General features: G+C 46.1%; 1 protein-coding gene across 3 annotated transcripts in view; it reads right to left on the bottom strand.

Annotated features, from left to right (window-relative positions):
* MSN (moesin) overlaps positions 1 to 22,705 on the bottom strand; it is a 76,063-nt gene extending 53,358 nt beyond the window's left edge. For 2 of the 3 annotated variants that reach the window (XM_008272722.5, XM_089324783.1), the window contains exon 1: positions 22,556 to 22,705. In XM_008272722.5, the coding sequence (XP_008270944.1) occupies positions 22,556 to 22,567 (12 nt within the window). In that variant the 5' untranslated portion in view covers positions 22,568 to 22,705. Of the gene's footprint in view, positions 1 to 8,116; positions 8,219 to 22,555 lie in introns of all 3 variants that reach the window. The other variant, XM_089324782.1, reaches the window with a different exon arrangement.
* Between the last annotated feature and the right edge of the window lie 590 nt (positions 22,706 to 23,295).

The raw sequence follows: 23,295 nt of genomic DNA, 5'->3' as shown, positions 1-23,295 counted from the left end.
CAAACAAGACACTACATTAGCTAGATCTAAGCAGCCCCCAAACAGTTCTCACTTGCAAACGAGTATCTCCTATTTGTCTAGGAACATGGCAAAGCCAAGTAAGTTACTGGTTCAACCAAGCGGAAAGCATAACTAGCCTTAAAGGCAGTGATCTGACACTAGCCAAGGAGGGTAACACAGGAAGCCAGCTGCAAAACAGTCAAACAGGTCCCGAGCAAGCAGAAACAAACAACACAACAGGTGGCTGTTCTCACACAGCCCCCAACCACTAGAAATCTCTGTAAACCTTATTCTTGACTCATGGTATGTTAAAAGAGAGATCAAACCTTCATTGCAGAGTTATGAACCTCAGAACCTCAGCCTAATCATGCCTGATTATTAAGTCTAGGCCTTTATGAAACAGCACCAGGGCCAACATGGTGCCGTAGTAGGTTAAGCCATCGCCTGCAACGCCAGCATCTCAGAAGGGCACCCGTTCAAGTTCAAGTCCCTGCTGTTCTATTTCCGATCTAACTCTCTGTCAATGTGCCTGGAAAAGCAGTGGAAGATGGCCCAAGTGCTTGGACCCCTGCACCCATGTGGGAGACCTGGAAGAAGTTCCTGGCTACTGGTTTCGGACTGGCCCAACTCCAGCTGTTGCAGCCATTTAGGGAGTGAACCAGTGGATGGACGATCTCTCTCTCTCTCTTTCTTTCTCTCCCTCCCTCTCTCTCTCTCTTTCTCTGTGTGAGTGTGTGTGTGTCCCTCTCCCACTCTATAATTCTGCCTTTCAAATAAACAAGATACATCTTTAAAAAAAAAAAAAGGCATTCATCTCCCCTTTTCTTTCGCATCCCAACCTGCACATCATCTAATACCAAAATCTTACCTTCTGCTCAAGCTCTATCTCTGTTACTCATTAGCTGAGGAACCTCAGTTTCCCCATATGAAATGTGGGGATAATAATTCTTAACCTGTCAGCTGGAGAAAGTTAATGGATATCAAATGATGTTAGCAAAAGTGGTTGGAAGAAAGGGCTTTACAACTACAAAGCTGATTACAAATGTAGAGAGCTAGTACTATTTGTGTTGGGGACCTTTTTTTTTTTTTGTCATGACATGAGGTGAGACAAGCTAAGGACACTGGAAAATAATTACAGGGCAATGTCAGTCAATCTGCAAAGGGATTCCTTCCATTCTTATCTGACTAGGATGCTTTAGAGAGAACCACCTGGAAAGCAGGCAGCTGTCCTTTAAACTTATAATCCCCCCACCCCACCCCTCTCACACACACTGTCAACACCACCAGCTCACTGGAATTTCCTTTTCTGGCTGCTCAGCAGCTAGAGGTTCCTGAGGAACTTTCCCAGAAAGCTCCCTGATGGCCCTTTCAAGATTTTCTTCAGCCTGGGCTCTTCCTGTGACAGGCTGAATCCTTGGTCAGTATGGGGAAGGATGCTTTATTCCGACCTCCCCTGGAATAACTGACCACACAAGGAATGCACACTTGGTCGTTTCTGCCTCCAATCTTTGAAGAGTTGCCTCCTTCCTAATCCCAGTCTCACTAGTTGGCACCCCTAGCCTGGAGGGACTGTCAGTGAAGACATAAATGACCTGGGAAGAGGAAGACTATCACTTTCCTAGCTCCAGAAGGCAAAGTTCATCATTTTCCTTATAGCTAAAGTCAGTAAGTCACATCAACATAAAAGCAATACCCTATGGGTTACTCAGCAATCTAACTACTTCACTTTGGGGAATTCTTTGACATGTTTGCCCAACTAATTACATTTTATCTGGACTATCAAAAAAGTCAAGGGAGTTTGCATTCTCTGAGTGCACATGGCTTTAGACAGGCAATCCACAGCTAGCTGAGAGAAAAAAAGGTCTGTTCCGGACAGTTGAGAGCCAATTATATAGCAATGCCTCATTGGTCCCAAATAGTCCATAAATGAGCTGCTCTACAGAAGTGAACTTTTCCTGATAACCTAGGTTTACTCTTTCAAGGATCATAACCATTCTTACTAGTGAGCTCAGAGTCTTTCATCTACTGACACACTCTACTACCTTTGTCAACAGAGACTATTAAAACATAATTTAGACTTCATGGAGCACCTGACTCCTACACACATGATTTTCTACACAGCTAATATTTGAGGGCTTTCCACTGTTACCTTATCCAAGTTTCACACCAACTTTGAGGCTAGCATGAAGCTAGCATTAGCATCCCCACTTTAAAAATGAGCTTCTCAGGGAGATTAAGGGATTTTCCCAAGGTCAAACAGTCAGTAAGTCTTAAAACAAAAATCTTTCTGCAACCCAGGCCTACAATAAATTCCTGAAGATATTTTTGAACCAAGCCTTCCTAAGTAGACCCAAATATTCTTTTTTAAGATTTATTTTATTTATTTGAAAGACAGAGTTATAGAGAGAGGTAGAGACAGAGAGAAAGGTCTTCCATCCGCTGGTTCACTCCCCAATTGGCCACAAGGGCCAGAGCTGTGCAGATCCGAAGCCAGGAGCTAGGAGCTTCTTCCAGGTCTCCCACATGGGTGCAGGGGCCCAAGGACTTAGGCCATCTTCTCCTTCTTTCCCAGGCCATAGCAGAGAGCTGGATTGGAAGTGGACCAGCCGGGACTAGAACCGGCGCCCATATGGGATGCCGGTGCTTCAGGCCAGGGCATTAACCCACTGCACCACAGTGTCAGCCCCAACCCTAATATTCTTAAAAATGTCACTCACTGGGGTTTGTGTTTGGCCTAGTGGCTTAAGAACCACTTGCGATGACTACATCCCATATCAGAGTACCTAGTTTTGAGTCCTGGCTCCACTCCAGATTCCAGCTGCCTGCTAATGTGCACCCTTAGAAGGCCGCAGGTGATGGTTCAAGTAGTTAGGTCTCTGCCACCCAGTTGGGAAATCCATATAGAGTTCCCAGCTTCCAGCTTCAGCCTGGCCCAGTCTTGGCTAATGAGGGCATCTGGGGAATGAACCAAACAGATGGGTCCCTACCCCCACCACTTCTAAAATTAATAGAAAAAAATAATGTCATTTCCTTTCCTTTTTTGGAGCCCAATCTCAGAGCTTTGCTCTCTCTGCTCCACAAGGATTCAGAAAACTCCAATCACTCATTCACAGTCTGCATACAGTTTCCTGTTTCTCTGAACGGGAAGGCAGTCGTGCCTGCAGTGGCCTGTGGGCCCAGCCCAGCCCAGCCCAGCCAGGGTCAACCTCTGGTAGCAGAGACTCCAGGATAAAAGGCTGAGCAACGAAGCTCTGCTCCACCCACTATGGAAGTCTGGGAACCAAGAATACAAGAGAAGGGTGGAGCCTGCCATGAGTGGGCAGAAGAGAGCCAGCATTTCTGGTAATTCTGCTTCTCCTCGCCTGGCTTGGCTCCTTCAACACAATCAATATCCTCGAACTACAAAGCTTCAAGAATCAGGACCAACAGTCATTAGGCCAGCATTTGCTTTTTCAAAATGTATTATATGTTTATTTGTAGTTTACAAATCCCTATCCCCCTCAACTCTTCAACTGAGTGGCTTTGCAAAATTCCACTCTTCTGCCACCTGGACAAAAATCCTAGTGTAGATGTTGCTGGGGAATGGGGGTGGGCAGGATTCTAATCCAGCTTTACTGATCATGAACAGGCCCTCCCACTGCTCATCTTTAGGGAAGACTAGAAAAGCATATGCCCACCACCAACATACACACATACATACTCACAGAGCTTCTTTCCTGCCAGCAGCCAGAGGAATTCTAAGGAGCAGGGTTCTCAGATACTTTCTAGAATCAAACTACACCCAAACTGGCAAAGCCACAGAACAGGGAATCGGTCATGTTATGCATAGGAAATGGCTTTACCCTACTGCTAATCACTCCAGGAGGATCATTCAGACACAGATGAAATCACAGTAATCTGTAACAGTGGGGCCTACTAAACGTGAAGGCATGGAGGGGAGGCAGCTCTTATCATCGCTCATCCTAACAGAAGGGTCCAGAAATCCCACCTGCTTCGGAAAGTCTTCCCTCTCAGGCAGGCAAGCCCCCACAGTATCCTCTTTATTTTCAACCTGATGAAGAGTCTTGGTCCTTTTTCTGTGTAGATTTTTAAATGTTCCACCAATGTGCTAATTTGCTTATTAATGAGCCTGTATAAAATTTAAACTCTGATTTGACATAAAAAGATAGTCACCACTTACTAAGTTAAAAAAGAAAAGTTGCAGAACAATATCCATTTTTTTACATGAGAGTACTTTAAGTTATATGCGTATAAACGCATTGTAAAAGAGTCTATAGGAGCTGTGCATAGCAGGTAAAACCACCACCTGCAGTGCCGGCATCCCATATGGATGTCAGTTCAAGTCCCAACTTCTCCACTTCCAATCCAGCTCTCTGCTATGGCCTGGGAAAGCAGTAGAAGATAACCCAAGTCCTTAGCCTCCTGAACTCAGGTGGGAAAACCATAAGAAGCTCCTGGCTCCTGGCTCCTGGCTCCTGGCCAATTGGGGAGTGAACCAGGGGATGGAAGACCTCTCTCTGCCTCTCTGTCTCTCTGTGTAATTCTGACTTTCAAATAAATAAATAAATCTTTAAAAAAAAGAGCCTACATGCAAATAACTAATTGGTTAGTGGTGGTTCTCGGTGGAGAGAAGAGTCACAGGTAGATACTATTTGATACTATTTCATTTCTCACAGCAAATATTTATTAGCTGTATAGTGAAAAGGCTAATCAAAATGTACAACATAAATACAGTTTGTCCTTATTTAAGTCTGCCGTACCAACAGACTGCCTGTTAACATTTCTTGTACAGTCTCTAGCTCAGCACTGCAAAAACAGGTGGAAAAAGAAGTCCTTTAAAGACAAGGTTTTCTACAGCCATACCAACCTGAACGCACCTGATCTCCTCTGATCTCAAAGACAAGGTGACCTTCAAAGGCTCTCTCCGTGTCAGGGCACCCAACCTTACATAGTAAGCTTAAACCTATACTTCCCAAATGCTGACCATACCACTCTCACAAGAGTGGGATAAGAACAAAAGTTTCCCTATTGTCCTCCAAATTAGTCTACCTTAAGCAAAACATGCCCAAATCTGCAAAAATATGCAGCTTTGGGCCTTAAGGCAGCCGTTGGTTGGAGATGGTGGCAACAGGAACAGACAGCTGCTGGGTGCCCCAACACGATGATCTCCAGGACCTCACTGCTATCCTCTCTAATCAGTGCATGCTCTTCCCAGCCCTGTGCTTAGGGGACACCCAGTCCCTAAACCTCAGGGGCTCTCAGGATCAGATTACACAATGCAGCCTTGCCTGCTGGCCATTCTATAATGAGCAGAGCACATCCAAAAAAAAAAAAAAAAAAAAAACTGGGTAATGCCTCAAATATGTACTCGAGAGCCAAATTCTGGGCTGCTTCACAAAGGCGGATAGAAATGCTTGCATGGCTGCTTGTTAGAATCCAGTAAAAGCTCTGATTTGAATATTTCCCCTTGACGTGAACACTACTGTATTGTGTGAAGACATGGAAAAAGGGAGTGGAAACCGGTTGTGAACAAGCGGGCCATTTGCAGATAAACAGGCTTTCCAAGGTGCACAAGAGGGACAATGCTTTCCCATTCCTTGGCACTACTGAGCTTCACTGTACCAGGGCCCATCCTGCCACATTAGGTAGTTTCCTGCAGACCACTCACATTATTGTTTGGCTCTCTGATAGACCTAGCTAAAGGAGTCTCAGGAAGACAATTCTGACTTGAAAATAGTAGTCATCAATATATCTATTTAACAAGTAAGAGGGGTTCAAAAATTTCACAGGGTGGACATTGTGGTGCAGTGAGTTAAGCTGCCACTTAGGATGCCTGTATTCTATTACCATAGTGTTTGGTCCAAGTCCCAGCCACTCTGCTTATGACCCAGCTTCCTGCTGATGTGCTTAGGAAGGCAGGGATGACAGATGGCTCAAGAACTTGGGTCCCTACCATCTACGTGGGAGACATGGATAGAGTTCCGGTACTGTGGCTTCAGCCTAGCCCAGCTGTTGCAGCCATTTGGGGAGTGAACCAGAAGACTGAAGATCTCTCTCTCTCTCTCTCTGCTCTCTTGTCACTCTGTCTTTAAAATAAATAACTATTTTTTAAAGTTTGTGGAAAATAGAATCAAAAGATAATGTGCATTTTCTTTGAAATTATTTTTTTAAATTTATTTTTGAGTCAGAGAGATAAACAGTTTTAATTTGCTGGTTGACCCCAAATACCCACAACAAACAGGGCTGGGCCACACTGAAGCCAAGAGACAGAACTCAATCCAAGTCTCCCATACAAGTAGTAGGAACTCAAACAGCTGAACTATCACCACTGCCTCCCAAGGTCTGCATTAGCAGGAATTGGAATCAGGAGTTGGAGCTGGTAATTAAACTTAGGCACTGCCGGCGCCGCGGCTCACTAGGCTAATCCTCCGCCTTGCGGCGCCGGCACACCGGATTCTAGTCTCGGTCGGGGAGCCGGATTCTGTCCCGGTTGCCCCTCTTCCAGGCCAGCTCTCTGCTGTGGCCAGGGAGTGCAGTGGAGGGTGGCCCAAGTGCTTGGGCCCTGCACCCCATGGAGACCAGGATAAGTACCTGGCTCCTGCCTTTGGATCAGTGCGGTGCGCCGGCTGTGGCGGCCATTGGAGGGTGAACCAATGGCAAAGGAAGACCTTTCTCTCTGTCTCTCTCTCTCACTGTCCACTCTGCCTGTCAAAAAAAAAAAAAAAGCCACACTTAGGCACTTTGATGTGGGATGCTGGCATCTTAACAAGCAGCTTAGCTGTGAGGCCAAATGCCTGCCCCTCCATGAACTCCTTGAAGCACCCTGGTTTTGTTTAGTAGCTACTCTATGCCAGGCAGTGTGCTAGGTACTGAAAGATACAATGGGTAGTGGGGAAACATTTCTGTTCTTGGTGAAGTTTACATTCTATTGGGCTAGACTGATACAATAGAAAGAACATACACCTGAGAATCTCTGCTTCAAGACCAGCTTCTGCTCTTAATTTTGAGCAAGTCCCTTCCTGTTGTTTTGTGTTATAATTGACCAACAGATCTTCCTCAGGCTCAAGTAACTCACTTCTTTGCAAAATATAAAACCCTGAGGTAGATTGAAAATTTTCAAATGACAAGACAACAGCAAGAAGCACAGGTAGTATGAGGTGAAAACAAAAAGCACATTAGATCAAGAATATTCTCCCAGAAACCTTGAATTTGGCTTGGATGGTTCCCCCTGAGCCATATGTCCAAGACAGGCCTCTGAAGCGTATAGTCCATGATTGATATGAAGATCTGCCCTTCTAATAGTGTATGTCAGGCTTAGAATCAGGAGACGTGAAAGGTGCCCTGTTTCACTGCAGCTTCTACAAATACTTCTGCCTCCAATTCAAGGAATTTTGGGAAACCCTCTATTGTAGCACCACTTAATTTGATGCTAAAGAGCTAAACAGAAGGTGGCACGTCTCTCCTTAGCCACTTGTGACCATTTTTGAGTAGGGCTGTGCTGGTGCCAGTTGGGGCCATGCTCTCCAGGTGAGTGGGGAGATAGCACTTCCGTGCATTCCTCCTACTAAAGAGAACCAGGCTGCGGGGGCACTCATGTCAGGCCTACAGGCAGTGTAGCCTCTGGCAACCCAGGTTCAAAGGCTTGATGGGAAGCACATAGGACAGAACTTTTTTTTTATAAAGATTTATTTATTTATTTATTTGAAAGGTAGTTACAGAGAGGCAGAGGTAGCCAGAGAGAGAGAGAGAGAGAGAGGTCTTTCATCTGCTGATTCACTCCCCAAATAGGACAGAACTTTAAGAGGCTAATTAGGACACAAATTTCAGAGTACCCTGAGCAGACCCTCCCGCCTCTACACCTCCCACCTTGCAAAGCAATTTCAAGTGCATTAGTGCATGAACGAATCTTCACCTAAAAAGTAGACTGCTATTGCTCTTTCCATTCCACAGCTAGAAAACAAAGATCTGGAATGGTTTGAGAAGTTTGCATTAGGAGCCAAAGTCAGCTAAGCTTTCCCTGTACTTAGCCTCAGGCCTCTCTCCTATAGGTTTTAATGCACCCTTCCCTTCTCCAAGGTGTATTTTTTTTATATTATTAGTGCATAGTAAATCCTACCAGGTGCTTGTTTGGATTCCTTGCACACTCTGCTGCTGCTGGTCCCTCACCATGTCAATCACTGACCAAATGCTCTTCAAAGGTTTACCCATCTCTAGCCACCTGAAGAAGGTAGGAGGTGTTAGAAGCTTTCAAATCCACAAGTTTACCAAAGGAGAAAGTCTGGGAGCCCGGATTGCTGCAACAACACATGGTAAGTATCATAATAGAAGTTCTGTACAACGTGCAGTGGGTACAAGATGGTACAATACTACCTGGGAGTAATGAAGAAAGCTTCAAGCAGAGGTGACACGGAGTAAGGGAACATGAAGAAGTTTTTAGCATTATATTAACTGGTGGAAACAAAGTAATATTTTTATGTACACTATGATTGCACTACAGAAAACTAAGGTACATAGAAGTGACAAGAAATACATATAATAAATGCTTTTTTTTAAATATTTATTTATTTAAAAGTCAGAGTTACACAGTGAGAGGAGAGGCAGAGAGAGAGAGGTCTTTCATCTGCTGGTTCACTTCCCAATTGGCCACAATGGCCGGAGCTGCGAGGATCCGAAGCCAGGAGCCAGGAGCTTCTTCTAGGTCTCCCATGCGGGTGCAGGGATCCAAGGACTTAGGCCATCTTCTCCTGCTTTCCCAGGCCATAGCAGAGAGCTGGATAGGAAGTGGAGCAGCAGGGTCTTGAACTGGAGCCCATATGGGATGCCGGCACTTCAGGCCAAGGCGTTAACCCGCTGTGCCACCGCGCAGGCCCCTAACTGCTATGTTAAAATGGTGGATTTATGGATAATTTCTCTACCTGCTGAACTTTGTCATCTGCCCTGCTGTGTTTTACAAAGGGGGCAAATATAAAAGTAACCACCTTTCTACCATTGGACTCCACATTCCTTCTTCTTCCTCCACTTGTTTGCCTACCCTCTCTCTCCCTCATCAACAGGCAGGCTGATTTACCACCTGCAACTGCACATCTTTAATAACCCAATGTGAGGGCCCTAGGAAGTATGTGGAGCTGCCAGCAGGGCAACTGCTCACAGCAGTAAGCTGCAGCATGGCCCAGAGGCTATTCCAGCTAGAAAAGAAGAATCTTCCTCCCAACAACATTGCCTAGCCCTACCCAATTAAGCCTTCCCCCAAACTGCTTTAGGAACTTATTCCTATGGAAGGGAGATAGATGACAATACTTCTTCTTTTTTTTTTTTTTTTTGACAGGCAGAGTGGACAGTGAGAGAGAGACAGAGAGAAAGGTCTTCCTTTGCCGTTGGTTCACCCTCCAATGGCCACCGCGGCCAGTGCGCTGCAGCTGGCGCACCGTGCTGATCTGAAGGCAGGAGCCAGGTGCTTCTCCTGGTCTCCCCATGGGGTGCAGGGCCCAGGCACTTGGGCCATCCTCCACTGCACTCCCTGGCCACAGCAGAGAGCTGGCCTGGAAGAGGGGCAACTGGGACAGAATCCGGCGCCCCGACCGGGACTAGAATCCGGTGTGCCGGCGCCGCAAGGTGGAGGATTAGCCTAGTGAGCCACGGCGCCAGCCCCATGACAATACTTCTACCTTGCCCTCCCTCCGGGAGGCTCAGAGCAGGTGAAGCTCATGGTCATGACCAATTCCTAGGTGTCTGAGGTACAACTTGTAGACCGTCCCTGATTCACAAGAAAGTACAGAATAAAAATATCAGTTAGGAGGAAGTGGAGGATGAAGAGGGAGAGGAAATACAGATCCAGACAAGGGTACACTATCCCCCAGGAACTTGCTTATGCCCTACAGGCACTCAAAGAAAATTCAGAATTCCATCTCCTTTGATCTACTGGTCTAACACAGAAGGAAGCCATATTCACAGGATAATCAGTTGAAAATCCAATGCTAGGGGACAGCCCTGTGCTGTAGCGGGTAAAGCTGTGCCTGCAGTGCCAGCATCCTATATGGGTGCCAGTTCGAGACCCAGCTGCTCCAATTCTGATCCAGCTCCCTGCTGTGGCCTGGAAAAGCAGTAGAAGATGGCCCAAGTCCTTGGGCCCCTGCACCCATGTGGGAGACCTGGAAGAATCTCCTGGCTCCTGGCTTCGGATGAGTGCACTTCCAGCCATTGCAGACACTTGGGGAGTGACCAGCAGATGGAAGACCTCTCTCTCTCTCTCTGCCTCTGCCTCTCCTTCTCTCTCTGTGTAACTCTGACTTTCAAATAAATAAACAAATCTTTAAAAAAAGAAAAAGAAAAAATCCAACACTAGCCAGGCTGCAATCTCAGTGGCTACAAATTCCTCCCCTTGTTCCACTCAAGCTCACATCACTTAGCTCTCCCCATCCAAGGGCAACATAGACACCAGTGACTCAGACAGAGGAAGAGGAAGGGGAGCTTAGCAATTTAAGACTCATCTAAAAGTAATTTCATACCCCTAAAGAGAAGGATGTTGTGGGGGAAGGAGATAGAGGAAGTCAAATCTCATTTGCACTCAGTTTTAGTCTGTTTCTTGGTCTTCCTGTACCCTGATGGGATAATGACCAATTCAAGGGTCTCCTATTCTTCCTGGAGTCACCGATGACCAAAAATAGCTAGCAAGTAGTCTGCAGGCTAGAATCCAACACTCCACCCAAAGCACTTGGTCAACATTTTTTTCTCCCAGCCAGGATCCAGACAGTGAGCTCTGTGGTAGGTAGATCCAATACCTCCAGAGCACAGCTTACTGAAATAGAGGGGGCTGCTAACACACTGATATCTGGGGAAGAAAATGACATAGTCAGTGCCATTCTAAAGGGGAGAGGGCAACTTTCTGCTCTCTGCTCTGTCACACTTTTTCCAAGAATCCCTAACTATCCTCTAAAAGACTGAGCATAGAATGTCAGAAAAAGCTAATGTCTCTATTTTACAGATAAGGAAACTGACCCATACAAATTATTTATCCAAAGTCATACAGGCAGAGACCGAAAATCAGATATTCTGGGGCCGGCACTGTGGCATGGCAGGTGAGGCTGCTGCCTGCAGTGCCAGCATCCCATGTGGGTGCCGGTTTGAGTTCCAGCTGCTCCACTTCTCATCCAGCTCTCTGCTGTGGCCTGGGAAGGCAGTGGATGACGGTTCAGGTCCTTGGGCTCCTGCACCCGTGTGGGAGACCCAGAGGAAGCTCCTGGCTCCTGGCTCCTGGCTCCTGGCTTCAGATCGGCGCAGTACTGGCTGTTGCGGCCATCTGGAGAGTGGACCAGTGGATAGAGGACCTCTCTCTCTCCTCCCCCCTCTCTCTGCCTCTCCTTCTCTCTCTAACTCTGACTTTCAAGTAAATAAATGAATCTTTTAAAAAAAGAGAGAGAAAGCTTCTTTTTTTAAAAAAAATCAGATATTCTGATTCAGTCCACTATTCTTTCTATTAAACCACTTCTACTAAAAGGTATTTTAATAAACCAGAAAGAAATCCAGACAAGTGCACCAAGCCATACATTTCAAAAACAGGGCTCTTCTAATCTAAAGCTAGATATCTCAGGACTATGGAGGAGAGGCAGAGAGACCCTGGGCCAGCCCACTCAGGGAAGCCATGTGAAAATGCTAGGCATATGACAGGCATGCACAAGGAACTGGACTTACCGACTGGAAGGCTTTACCTATTCCAAAGGAATAGTCTCAGATGCTGAGAACCCTAGCCCCACCCGACTCCCATACTCTGAACTTTTTCAGATCAAGCAAGACCACTCCTAGGCTGTCAGAAGCTGTACAGGGGTGACCATGAAAAGTCAAGAGGGAAAAGGGAGATAAGAAGGTAGGGTGGAGAAATCACAGTCATTCCAGAGCTCTCTCATCTTTTTTCCTCCTCCACTTCTCTCCCTAGTAGAGCTCTAATCAAGGAGAAAAGAAGTTTGTTAAACAGCATTGTTTAAACTTGAAGGAGGCCTTCGCTAGACCAAAGGAGAACGGGGGACTCAGTTGAGGTGAAGGGAGGGGGCACACTGAGGGGGGAGAAAATAGCCAAATAAGGCAGACTTGACTGGTAAGGAATCATCAGGAAAGGTTCCAGAAGCTGACGTCGCAGGGAGGAAGCCTTTAGTCATCGGTTTCCTCTGGCAACTGGCCTGAGGCCAAGAGGCAAACTTCCAACTTTAAGAAAATGCCCAGTCTATGGCAAGATAGAAAGGCAACTAGGCTAGATTTCTCCTCAGACCCACCTCAGGCCCTGCTGGAGCAGTTCTCCACGTATCCAAAAAAGAGAGGTATAGTGCAATCCTGAAGCAAAATGGCAGATGTTCTTGCCAAACATATACTAGAGCCACCATGGCCCGGGTATGAAGCGGAATAAGGATCCCAGGGTAGTGGGTTTTACTCTACTTCATTTACATATTTCCAATATTGTGTTTTTTTTCATGCTGGAGAACAGGACAATTCAAAGGCAAAGAAGCTATGTAGAACTTCTGTGGTTCTGTCAGTCTCCCAGGAGTATCAAAGATATCTGGAGAGGAATTTAGCTCATTTAAAACTCTTGAAGAGTTTTTACAACAAATGATATCCATATTAGCTGTTATTATTCCCCACCCTCCAACTCCATACCAGTTACAGATAACAAGAGGAAAGAATGAACCTCTTGGTATACTTCAAACATCCAGGCTTAGATTTCTGAAAAAGGACTAGACTAGGGGTGGGACAGATCAGATCAAGAAAGTAAGTTTAGGAACTAGCTAGAACACATTTAACTTGAAAAAATAAAATTTAATCCTTCCTCGTCTTTAAGGGAGGCCAGGACTAAAGAGAGGGAAGAAACATGACCAAGCTTGACAGGTAAGCCTATACTCCCTCCTGGGCTCCCAAATACATACCCAGGAAAGAAGTTTTCAGGATTATTCTTTGTTTTGTATAACCCAATTTTCACATCTCACCTCCTCTCTCATTAGGCATTGGTTAATATGCAGGCCACACAAAGTATTTATCAAATTCCCACAAAGTAGAAAAGTCACCAAGAATGGGAAGAAACTGCAACTTCAAAAGTCACCAATCCCAAACGCTATAATGGCGAAACAGTCCTACTAAGCAAGCACAGAGCTATTCATCATATCAGTAGCCTAAGAACAATGTTGTCAGTTACCTTATGCCACAATAAGTCCATTGAAAAAGAGCATCAGATCTGTTGACTCTGTCATCAGGTATGTTCAAGAGCTGGGCCCTGGTCAGAATAAGCCACATTCCTCCACCTATCCCAACCGGGCACCTGCACCCATCCCCACCTTTTCCCAAATACCTGATGCCATGGCAAAGCCACTGAGAGAACTGAAGGCTATCTCTAAGATGAGACCGAAAGAGAGTCATCACTGAACTCTATTCCTTGGTTTGGCTCATATGGAAGCAATTCAGTATCTACCTGAGCAACAAAGAACAGTTTACAAGTTAATTTCCCCAATACTGGAATGCCCAAAGTATATTCTCCTCCACAGACCCTTTCAGAAAGTCTGCCAATTAAGAAAGAACTGTTGGCTCCAGCTGACTCTAGAAAGAGCAACTTAGTGGATGCCTACATGTACATCTCTGTGGCTCCCCCAGAAACAATCAGCACCTCATATCTTCCTTCACTTCAAACAAATTCACTTTCAGCAGGGTACTGGCCTAGGGCCACTTGGTTTATACTTATATACCAAAGCCATATCACCCTTCCACCAAGAATGAGTACTGTCTTCAAGGGTATATACCCTTCTAGGTCCTGTTCATGTCCCAATAAACATCCTTCTTCTTAAAATCTAGGAAATGACCCATCAAGTATATATGTTTCTTAAACTGTTTTTACATGCATTGTCCCTAAATCTGCAATTAAACAGATCTTTGAAGACAGCAGTTGTATCCTCCATTAATTTAATTATATCCCCTGCAGTAGCTACTCAGTAAATAGTGAGAATGCAACTTCCTGCCTTCTTTCTTATCCACCTTACTGGCTATACAATAATCATATCACTAGATAGACAGATATATGGAGAGATAGTGATTATATCAATAATAATAAAGTTATAATAACCATATTTTATACAGCACTAAGTTGATGTAAGGCACAGTTGTAAGCACTTTACATTAACTGCCTCATTTAATCCTCACCACAACCCTATGAAATAGATACTAATTGGTAAAAGATTTTTAAAGATTTATTTGAAAAGCAGAGTGATGGAGAGATGGAGAGATGGAGAGAAAGAGAGGTCTTCTGTCTGTTGGTTCATTCCCCAAACACATGTAACAGCCAGGGCTCAGCCAGCCTGAAGCCAGAAGCCAGAAGTTTCTTCCAGGTCTCTCACATTGGTGGCAGGGGCCCAGGTACCCAGGCCATCCTCCACTGCCTTGCCAGGTGTGTTAGCAGGAAGCTGCATCAGAAGTGATACAGCTGGTTCCTGAACCAGCACTCCGATATCCCAAGCAGTGGCTTAACCAGCTGCACCAAAATGCCCACCCAATGGAAACTATTATTATCTTCACTTTACGTTCAAAAAAATTAGTTGCACAAGTTAAGTAACTTACCCAAAGGCTACACAACTAGTTGGTCACAGAACTATGATTTGAGTTCAAGCAGTCTGTTTCCAGAGCATTACTCTAGGCTCAATTTTTATGAAAGCCTGAAAAGTCCTGCACTGGCTAGCTACCTGCCCCAGATGTGAAGTACAAGCACTTGGGGGTGAGTAGTGAGTGCTTGACACCACTACTATCAGCAGACACCAGTCTATATTGATATGGTTGCTATAGCAGCAAAACTTGTCATCAACCTGGAAAGGAAAGTACCATACATAATGTTCTCCTACACTTGATCTTAGCCAAAAGGCTGAGAAGTGATCATAATGTTCTCCTAATTTAAGAGACATGTCAAGCTGGAGCACTAAGTCAGAATTCAAAGAGATCCAAACTCAAATGTTAGAAGAGTGGGGGCCGGCATTATAGTGCAGTGGGTTAAGCTGCCACCTGCAACACTGGCATCCATATGAACACCAGTTCAAGTCCTGGCTGCTGTGCTTCCAATCCAGCTCCTTGTTAATACACCTGGTATAGCAGCAGAAGATGGCTCAAATGCTTGGGCCCCTACACCCATGTGGGAGACCTGTATGGAGTTCTAGGCTCCTGGCTTCAGCCTTGCCCAGATCCGGCTGTTGTGGCCATGTGGGGAGTGAACCAGCAGATAAAAGAGGTCTCTATCTCTATCTCTATCTCTCTCTCTCTCTATATATATATATATATCTACCTCTACCTCTCTATCTTTATCTCTATCTCTTTCACTATTGTTATCGCTATCTCTATATCCCCTAACTCTCTGTAACTCTGCCTTTCAAATAAATAAATCTTGTTTTAAAAAAATGTTCAATGCAAAGAGAAAGCAGGGGATTTGGGTGAGGGGTACACAGGAAGAGAAACAAGTCATTCTGAAGCCCCAGAACTGAGTCACCCACTAACTGAAACTTGCTACAGTAGAAGCTATTTAGGGGATCTCCACAGCCACCATCTTGCTGATGTAATCACCACACAGTCAATTCTCTGGAAGTCTATGCCCCCTGAGGGGAAAGAGTCACCCTTCCAAGGCAGGCCAGCCCAGTGGAGACTACCAGTCAATTTCTCCTTTCAATACCATTATCAACTTTATGTGACCCAGAAGTCTGCCTAACCCCTCTGGCTATGAATACATAGAATAACTCTTGTCTGTGAAGACTTAGGACAGTGAGGCCTTGTCTCAAGAAGGAAAATGTGGCAGGTCACCTCTCTTCACCTTCCTCCATCTGATACATCTGCCTTCCACCACAGTCAAAGCAGAACAGTTACCTCTCTGAGAAACGCTACAGAGTTCCCAGCATAAGACCAGAGCCTGAACCATATATGAGAATACTTCCAAAAGTTCGTGGAAAATGCATATTGTGAAAACTCTATGCCTGAGTTTCAAAAATTTTACACCAAAGTAAACTTAATTTTAGACTCCAGTTTCCACGAGTAAAAATACCCTCATACAGAAGTACCCTCATGCAGAAGCCCCTGAATCAGCTCCACACACTCGGAAGAACTTGCTCTTTCCATGACCATAACACCATGGTCAAGTCACCCACAGGACAAAGGGAGAAAGTGCTGAGCACTCTGCAATGCACGCCATTTCAAAGACAAACATACAAAGTTCCTCTCCTATACTGAGAGCCAGACAAGTGGGATTTTTAAACTCAGGCCCTATTACCAGTTCACTCAAACCCCTTCCCTTCTCTGGGTTTTTTATCTAAAGAATAAAGACTGAACTAGAAGGTTTAAGGCCAGTTCAGCTGTTCTGTGGTTCAAATCACTCCTGTGAGAACCCCAGACCACCCAGAACAATCAGCTAAAGGGAAACTGAAAGCTGATGAAGCTCTGGACTCCCCTAAATGCAGATACATTTGAAATGCTGTACCCCACAACAGCCATTCCTCAGCTCACTGGTGGTAGATGCACTCATTTACACCTACCAGTTATGCAATATCTACCAATATCTCTAACTACCACACTCACCAGGATAGAAAGAAATTAGAAAAACAACCCCATAGCTTTCTGGCCTTCCAGCATAGCTATAGGGGCTCTATATGCCTATCAGGAAAGCATTGGGAAATATGAGAAGAAAGGCGGGGAAACCTATGAAGCTTTTATTGTTCAGCCACCCCACAACCTCGAACATATAGTCTCACTTGGTTTCTTTCTTCAGTAAGGAAAGACACAGCTCTTTCTCTCTATAAATCCAAGGGGAAAAAAATGGCCAAGAGTACTCATGCCAGTAGTCTGGTTAGGTCTACTTGAAACAAACCAACTCCCAAGTTAAAACTCTCCAATCTGAACTCAGCACTCAGAAAGAAATAGCACTCTACAAATGTAGGACAAGAAGATACATTTTAGCAAGCACTGTTTAACTATGTATTCCCAATACTTCCTGACACATAGAAGCTCCAATACTGACAAAAGAAAAGTCTGAATTAGGTTCAAGTGTTTGCACAGCAGTTAAGATGCCACTTGGGATGTCCACTTCCCATATCAGAATGCCTGGGTACAAGTCCTGGCTGCCTTTCCAATTCTATTTTCCTGAATAATATACATTCTGGGATGAAGCGGGTGATAGTTCAAGTAGCTGGGTCCCCGCCACACACATGGGAAACCTGGACTCCTGGCTTTGGCCGAGCCCAGTCACAGTTGTTGTGAGCATTTGGGGAGCAAACCAGCGAATGGATGTTCTCTCCTTCTCTCTCTGTCTCTCTCCTTTTCTTCCCTTCCTCTCAAATAAATAAATAAAAAGTTTCAAAAAAGAAAGATCATCTGAAGTAATGAACATACATTTAGGAAGTTGGGCTGTACCAATAAGGTTTTTAACATCAGTACTTAGAAGAGTGTCTAGAGTTTACCTATTACTGGAACAGCCCCTCATGACACTCATGGCAAGCTAGAGAGACTGAGGGCCTAAAGAGGCTTTGCCTAAAGGCATACTTCATTCTGATCACTTTACTAAGGACAGGAAAGAGGTCTTTGTGCATGGAAAGCAAAGAAGAAAAATTCTCAATTCAGTACTATCTACCATTTCCCAACATCCACCTTCTAAATTGATGAAATCTTAAGTTAACTCTCCAAAGTGACAGTTCTTATACCACAAATTAGAACCTGGAATTGAAAAGTTTTTCAGCTCTATCAAGCATGAAATGGGAGGAGGGATGAACAGCAGAGCCAGTCAATCATGAAAAGACCACACCCTTCATTTGACCAATAGACTTTTCCAAAAGAGACCACCTTTGTACTTTGTTTTGTTTTTCTTTTGGGGCAAAAGAATGAGGTAGGGTAGCATGAGAAGAAAACATTGTGAGTCAGGAAAGAAGCAAATGATAAACTCAGTCCTATCTTTGTAAGATCAGGGGCAGCTGCAATTCTATCTTGGAAGATCAGAACAGCTCTGGCCATGAAAGGCCCAACCCTGGTAGTATTGATAGCCAAATCTTCTCCCTCTGGGGACCCTAAGTATACAAATTCCAGGGGGTGGGGGGACTCCCAGGAAAATACAAAGGGACCTAAGACAGGCTGTTGCCAAGCAACACTATTAGATCTGAGTTCAGAATAATTGTAGCTGTCATATCATCTCATCCTTGGAGAATTAGGTTTAGAAGCAGGGGAGTAGACCAGATAACAGCTCTCAATGTCCTTTCCAGCTCCACCATGTAGTAAAGAAGTCACATGAGAAGAGGAGACAAGAGAAAAGTTAAAGCCGCTGTTAAGGGCAACTAAAGAATAATGGAAAGTTAACAGATTCATGAACAACACCACCTCTATCACTGATTCACAGAGCAGCCAAGCCTAACATAGGACAGTGCACATTAGTTGCTTTTGAGGTTCCCACAAAGGACCTCTTGCTCCACCAGCCTCTCCCTGCCCAAAGGGCTGTTCAAAGACAGTCCTCAAGGAAATCCCCAAGATGGTTCCTGCTCTGTTTCGTCTGTACTTGAATAAAGGACTGAGTGAACTAGAGAATTAAAGCAGTGGAGAGACGCAGAAGCCTCTCTCACATAGCCTCCATTTATGATCCTTTGCTCCACCCTGAGGTCTACAGGTAGGACTAGTACAAGGGTTAAAAGACTGAGATTCTGCCTCCTATTCGCCAAATACCACTTTTGTGCCACTCGAGTGGCTCAAGCAATGCTAGGAATGGCAGGAGAATAAACAGTGCACACAGCCCCTGTTAAAGTTTAGCTGAAGGCATACCCAAAAGCCCTCTAATACTTCAAGGGGCTTGGCTCTATGTCTCATCACATGGATGGTTCCATCAAATGACTACTTGATCCCCTTGCCTTGATTTGTTGTTGATCTAGGGCCAAAAGCGCAGCAAATCAAAGAGTTTTTACCAAGACTGACCCTTTAATACCTACACTAGAGTCCTAGCTTTGCTACTGGCATGCTGCATTTCTCTAGGTTAGTCCCTCCCTATCGTGGATCTCGGTCTCCCTACCTATATAGTGAGAAAGGTTGGACTTGATCATTATGGAAAGACTTCTCAACTCTAGCATTTAATAAATCCTAAGGTGGGGGGGGACTCAAAACTTAAGAACATCTTGAAAACTCAAAACAATGTATTTTTAGGGAACCAAAGAGAGTCTCAAAGCCTTTGTGATCTAAAAAAAAGAAAAGAAAAGAAATAAAGAGGGTTAGGAGAGAAGGAAAGACTTTTTAAAGTATTTAACTGTCTCATCATCACGAGAAGGTATAGATGGTAGTTAATAAGCTCTCTATTCTGGCTACCAAAGCAGATTCAGAAAACTGGCAACCAGAAACAGAGTTCAAGAATGCCAAAAGGGGGGAGAGGAGGGTGAGGCATGTTGTAACAGATTTAAGGGAGGCTACACTGACTAGGTCAGACAATTGGCTAGAAAAGCGAAACTGACCCTGGATACACTGAAGACATGGTTCACATGAATGAACAGGTTTGATTTTCCACTACCCTTCTCTGTCATACTCCAGAAATAGCCTAAAGTATATCAGTGTCAAAAGAGTGGAGAATAGGGAATTTTCCCTCTTCTTTAAAGTTCCTGACTGGTATTCAGTGAACTAGGGTGTGTCCCTAGACATACCAGCCTTATGATGAGGAATAAGGAAAGTACAGGAGGCACCTAGTAACACTCCCAGATCTTAACAAGAGACCACACAAATGTCACCATTGGTCACTTTGCCCAAATTATGCACTTCCTTTTATCCAAAGACCATGAAGGTCTGAGAATGAGCGCAATTTGCACTGGGAAATAGAAGATTCAGACTTCAAGAACCCAATCAATGCGGTTGTCGGCGCTACGGATAGGCTAAGCCTCCACCTGCAGCATCAGCATCCCATATGGGCGTAGGCTGGTGTCCTGGCTGCTCCTCCTCTGATCCAGCTCTCTTCTATGGCCTGGGAAAGCAGTAGAAGATGGCGCTTGCCCCTACACCCACGTGGGAGGCCCGGAAGAAGCTGCTGGCTCTTGGCTTCCATAGGCCCAGCTCCAGCAGTTGCAGCCTTTTGAGGAGTAAACCAGCAATTGGGAGATCTTTCTCTCTGACTCTCCTTCTCTCTGTCTGTAACTCCACCTTTCAAATAAATAAATAAAATCTTTAAAAGAAAAAAAAGAACCCAATCATGGGTCCAGAGTAGGTGATCAGTGGGACAGAAATCATAACACTTGGACCCCAATCTTGGCTCAGACACCATATGTCCTTAGGTAGGTCCTTTCCTGTAAGCGTAAGCATCAATGCTTTAAGAGGGATATACTAGACAGAGAGCCTCTGAAGTGCCTTTCAGGTTAGGATTCTGTGGTCTTAACGGGAATGACACAGTTATTTTCTATAAAATTTAACAATTCCTTGGGTCTAACAGGATGGAAAATTCTCTAATACTTCCAGTCCATCAAAATTCAAGTCCTTTCTTCCAATTTCGTTCAAGTTTCAGTAATTTGCATAGGAGTACCTTCACTATTCAGGTGCTTCTAGTACCCTAGGACTGATCCCAAACAACTCATACTCTAATCTCTCCCCACACCCAGGAAAAAAATCAGCACATCATCTTCTTTGCAACTTTTGACTGAGATGGGATGGTTAAAGCAATTTTGATGCAATTTTCAGGCTTATCAAGTCCTGTTTAAGGTGGGATATTGGGGCAGGCATTGTGGCACAGTTGCCACTTGAGAGACCTACAACCCATTACAGAGTGCCAGTTCAACTCCACTTCCAATCCAGCTTCCTACTAATGCATCTGGGAACGCAGCAGAGGATGTTCCAAGTACTTGTGTCTGTGCGACCAATATGGAAGGTTCCAGGATCCTGGCTCTAGCCTGGCTTAGGCATAGGTATTGTGAATACTTGAGGAGTGAACCAAGAACAGATGATCGCTTGCTCTCTCTCTCTCTCTCTCTCTCTCTGCCATTAGAATAAATAATTTTTTAAAAAAAGAGTGGAATATCTCAGAATTGAGAATGAGATATTCCATAAGGAACTGGAGAGCAAAGTCTACTCCCAGAGATCCACCCATCTATCTGTTCAGGCAAAATCACACCTTCAGAGGAGTCAGAAGTCAACCACAGTGAGATAGGCACAAAGAGAGATTAACAGAAGGATCTGTATAATATTCTGTGTTGGCAGTGACAGTGGATTCCCAACAATTTACAAAACCATTCTCTCATTTTGTTGCCAGAAGGTTTTTGGAAGTAAAGTACAGAAATGCCCTATGTCATAAAACCACCGGCAATTTAAAAGAGATGGTGGAAGTGCATACTTGTTGAAAGTGTGGTGTTTCTGAAGGACAGAGTTCTGGAGAGGCAAGAATGACCTGGCAGTGAGGCCGGAATATGACAATATGGCAACGAAAGCTCAGCACGCACCCAAAGAACTGCTCTCCCCACTCTCCTCTCATCCCCAGGGTCTCTCCACCCTTCTCAAGGCTCCTTGTCACTGTCACAGCTTTACTAGCCTTAGGCAGTCCTAGGGAGACAAGTCTGGAAACACTGCATAGTCTAGGCCAGCTCAACAAGCTGCTTGGCCTAAGGGACTCAAGCCAGGATGCTCACCAGGCCTTCGTGAACAAGGGAAGGGCCCCAGCAGCCATTTGGCATGACTTGCACAAAAGCAAGCAGAGCTCATTAGTCAGGCACACCCCTCCCCCGCCCCTCCCTCCTGGGCATCCGGCCCCCCTAGGCCCCACTCCCAGGAGGCTTCTGTTCTTCTCATAACAGCCAGTGGGGTGGATCAACCACCGCTCTAGAAAGGTGTGGCCCCACAGCAGAGAACTCACACCTCTCAGCACAGTCTGGAGAGGACAGAGAGGCATTAAGTAATGGCAAGGGCAGGGATTTGGTGGGTGGAGGGAAGGAGAAACCGGTCTTCTCTCCCAGGAAGTGGCGTAGGCCTCTCCTCAGTCTGGTCCCTAGGGAAATGTTGGCGCTCCTGGGTACATGGGAGCAACCTAGATGATGAACCCCCACATCTTTCCTCTCAGTGGGAAACAGCTGGAGCCACCCGGGGAAGCTGTGGGGAAAGGTGAGTGGGGGTGCGGGATCCGCCCTGAGCCGCTCCCTCCTTCCACCCAGTTTCCCAGGTTCCCATGCCTATCCAGGACTGGGGCAGCCTTTCCCCAGAAACGCGCCAATTCCTGGGCAGGGGAAAGTGTTCTCTTCTGAACCACAGTCATCCCCCCTGCGTCCGCGGCCCTTTGGGGGAAGCTGGAGACCCTAAGCCCCCAATAAAGCCTTCCTCAATGCCGCATCCCCGACGCAGGAAAGTGGATCTTCAGAAAAAGGCCAGCCCCGCCCTTCCCACACTTCCAGCCTGGACACCCCCTCAACCCCGAGACCCCCCTCGCCTTCCCTCCCCTCCCCACCCCAGGCCATGGCTGAGGGCGCGGCGTCCCAGAAGGACTGGTAGCCGGCCAAATCCCTGGCCACCAGCAAAGGGCTACGAGGGTCTGCGGGACCGACCAGAGGTCGACAGCGCTCACTCCCGCACTCACCGTCTTGGGCATGGTGGCGGCAAAGGCGGCGGAGTTGGCGAAGTTTGGCTGGGAACTGTCGGGCAGCGCGGAGCACGCAGTACACACCGCTCGGACTCGTGGGCTCGGGGACTCGAATTGGGTCCCTCTCTAGCGTCGGGGCGACTGCTCGGCTTCCTGCTAACGGGCCACGACTTCATAAACCCCACCCAGGAAAGAGCCGCCCCCGTCGCACCGCCCGCTCCTTTATGTGGCCCGGCTTCCGCGCCGCTCCCCGCCCTCGCGCCGCCTCCCCGCCGGCCGCCGGCTTCGCCCCGCCCAGCCCAGCCCGGCCCAGCCTGGCCACCCCGGCCACGTGGGGGGCCGAGCTGAGCCCTGGGCAGCCCAAGGGGGACTCCCATTCCCGACTCAGACCCACCCTGCCGTTCTCCCAGTTCAGTTCACTCAAAGCCCCTAACCCTCCAAGTCCCGGCCATCCGGTCCCGACTCCGCCCCCATTCGGGGCTAGACCTTGGGCCGCACCCTGGCAGTTGCTTACTGCAATCCCTGACTGCAACTTTCCACTGATGGGCAGCTCACTACCAATCAAAGCTGCTTGTTCCGTCTCAAGACAGACTCTTAAAAAGTTATTCCTGTGGGTGTGCCTCCCATCCTTGATTCTCAGCTCTGCTCCCTAGGGCTGCAAGGTTATCTCCTGCTATCCCTAAAAGATCCCATATCTCCAGTAAACTGCTATTCTCCGGAATAAACTGCCTCAGCCC

This window comes from Oryctolagus cuniculus, chromosome X, assembly GCF_051225735.1.
Source record: "Oryctolagus cuniculus isolate XC-2025 breed Fujian yellow rabbit chromosome X, ASM5122573v1, whole genome shotgun sequence".
NCBI lineage: Eukaryota > Metazoa > Chordata > Mammalia > Lagomorpha > Leporidae > Oryctolagus > Oryctolagus cuniculus.
The sequence above is the reverse complement of the archived record's forward strand: the minus strand, read 5'-3'. Positions and strand labels throughout refer to the sequence as shown.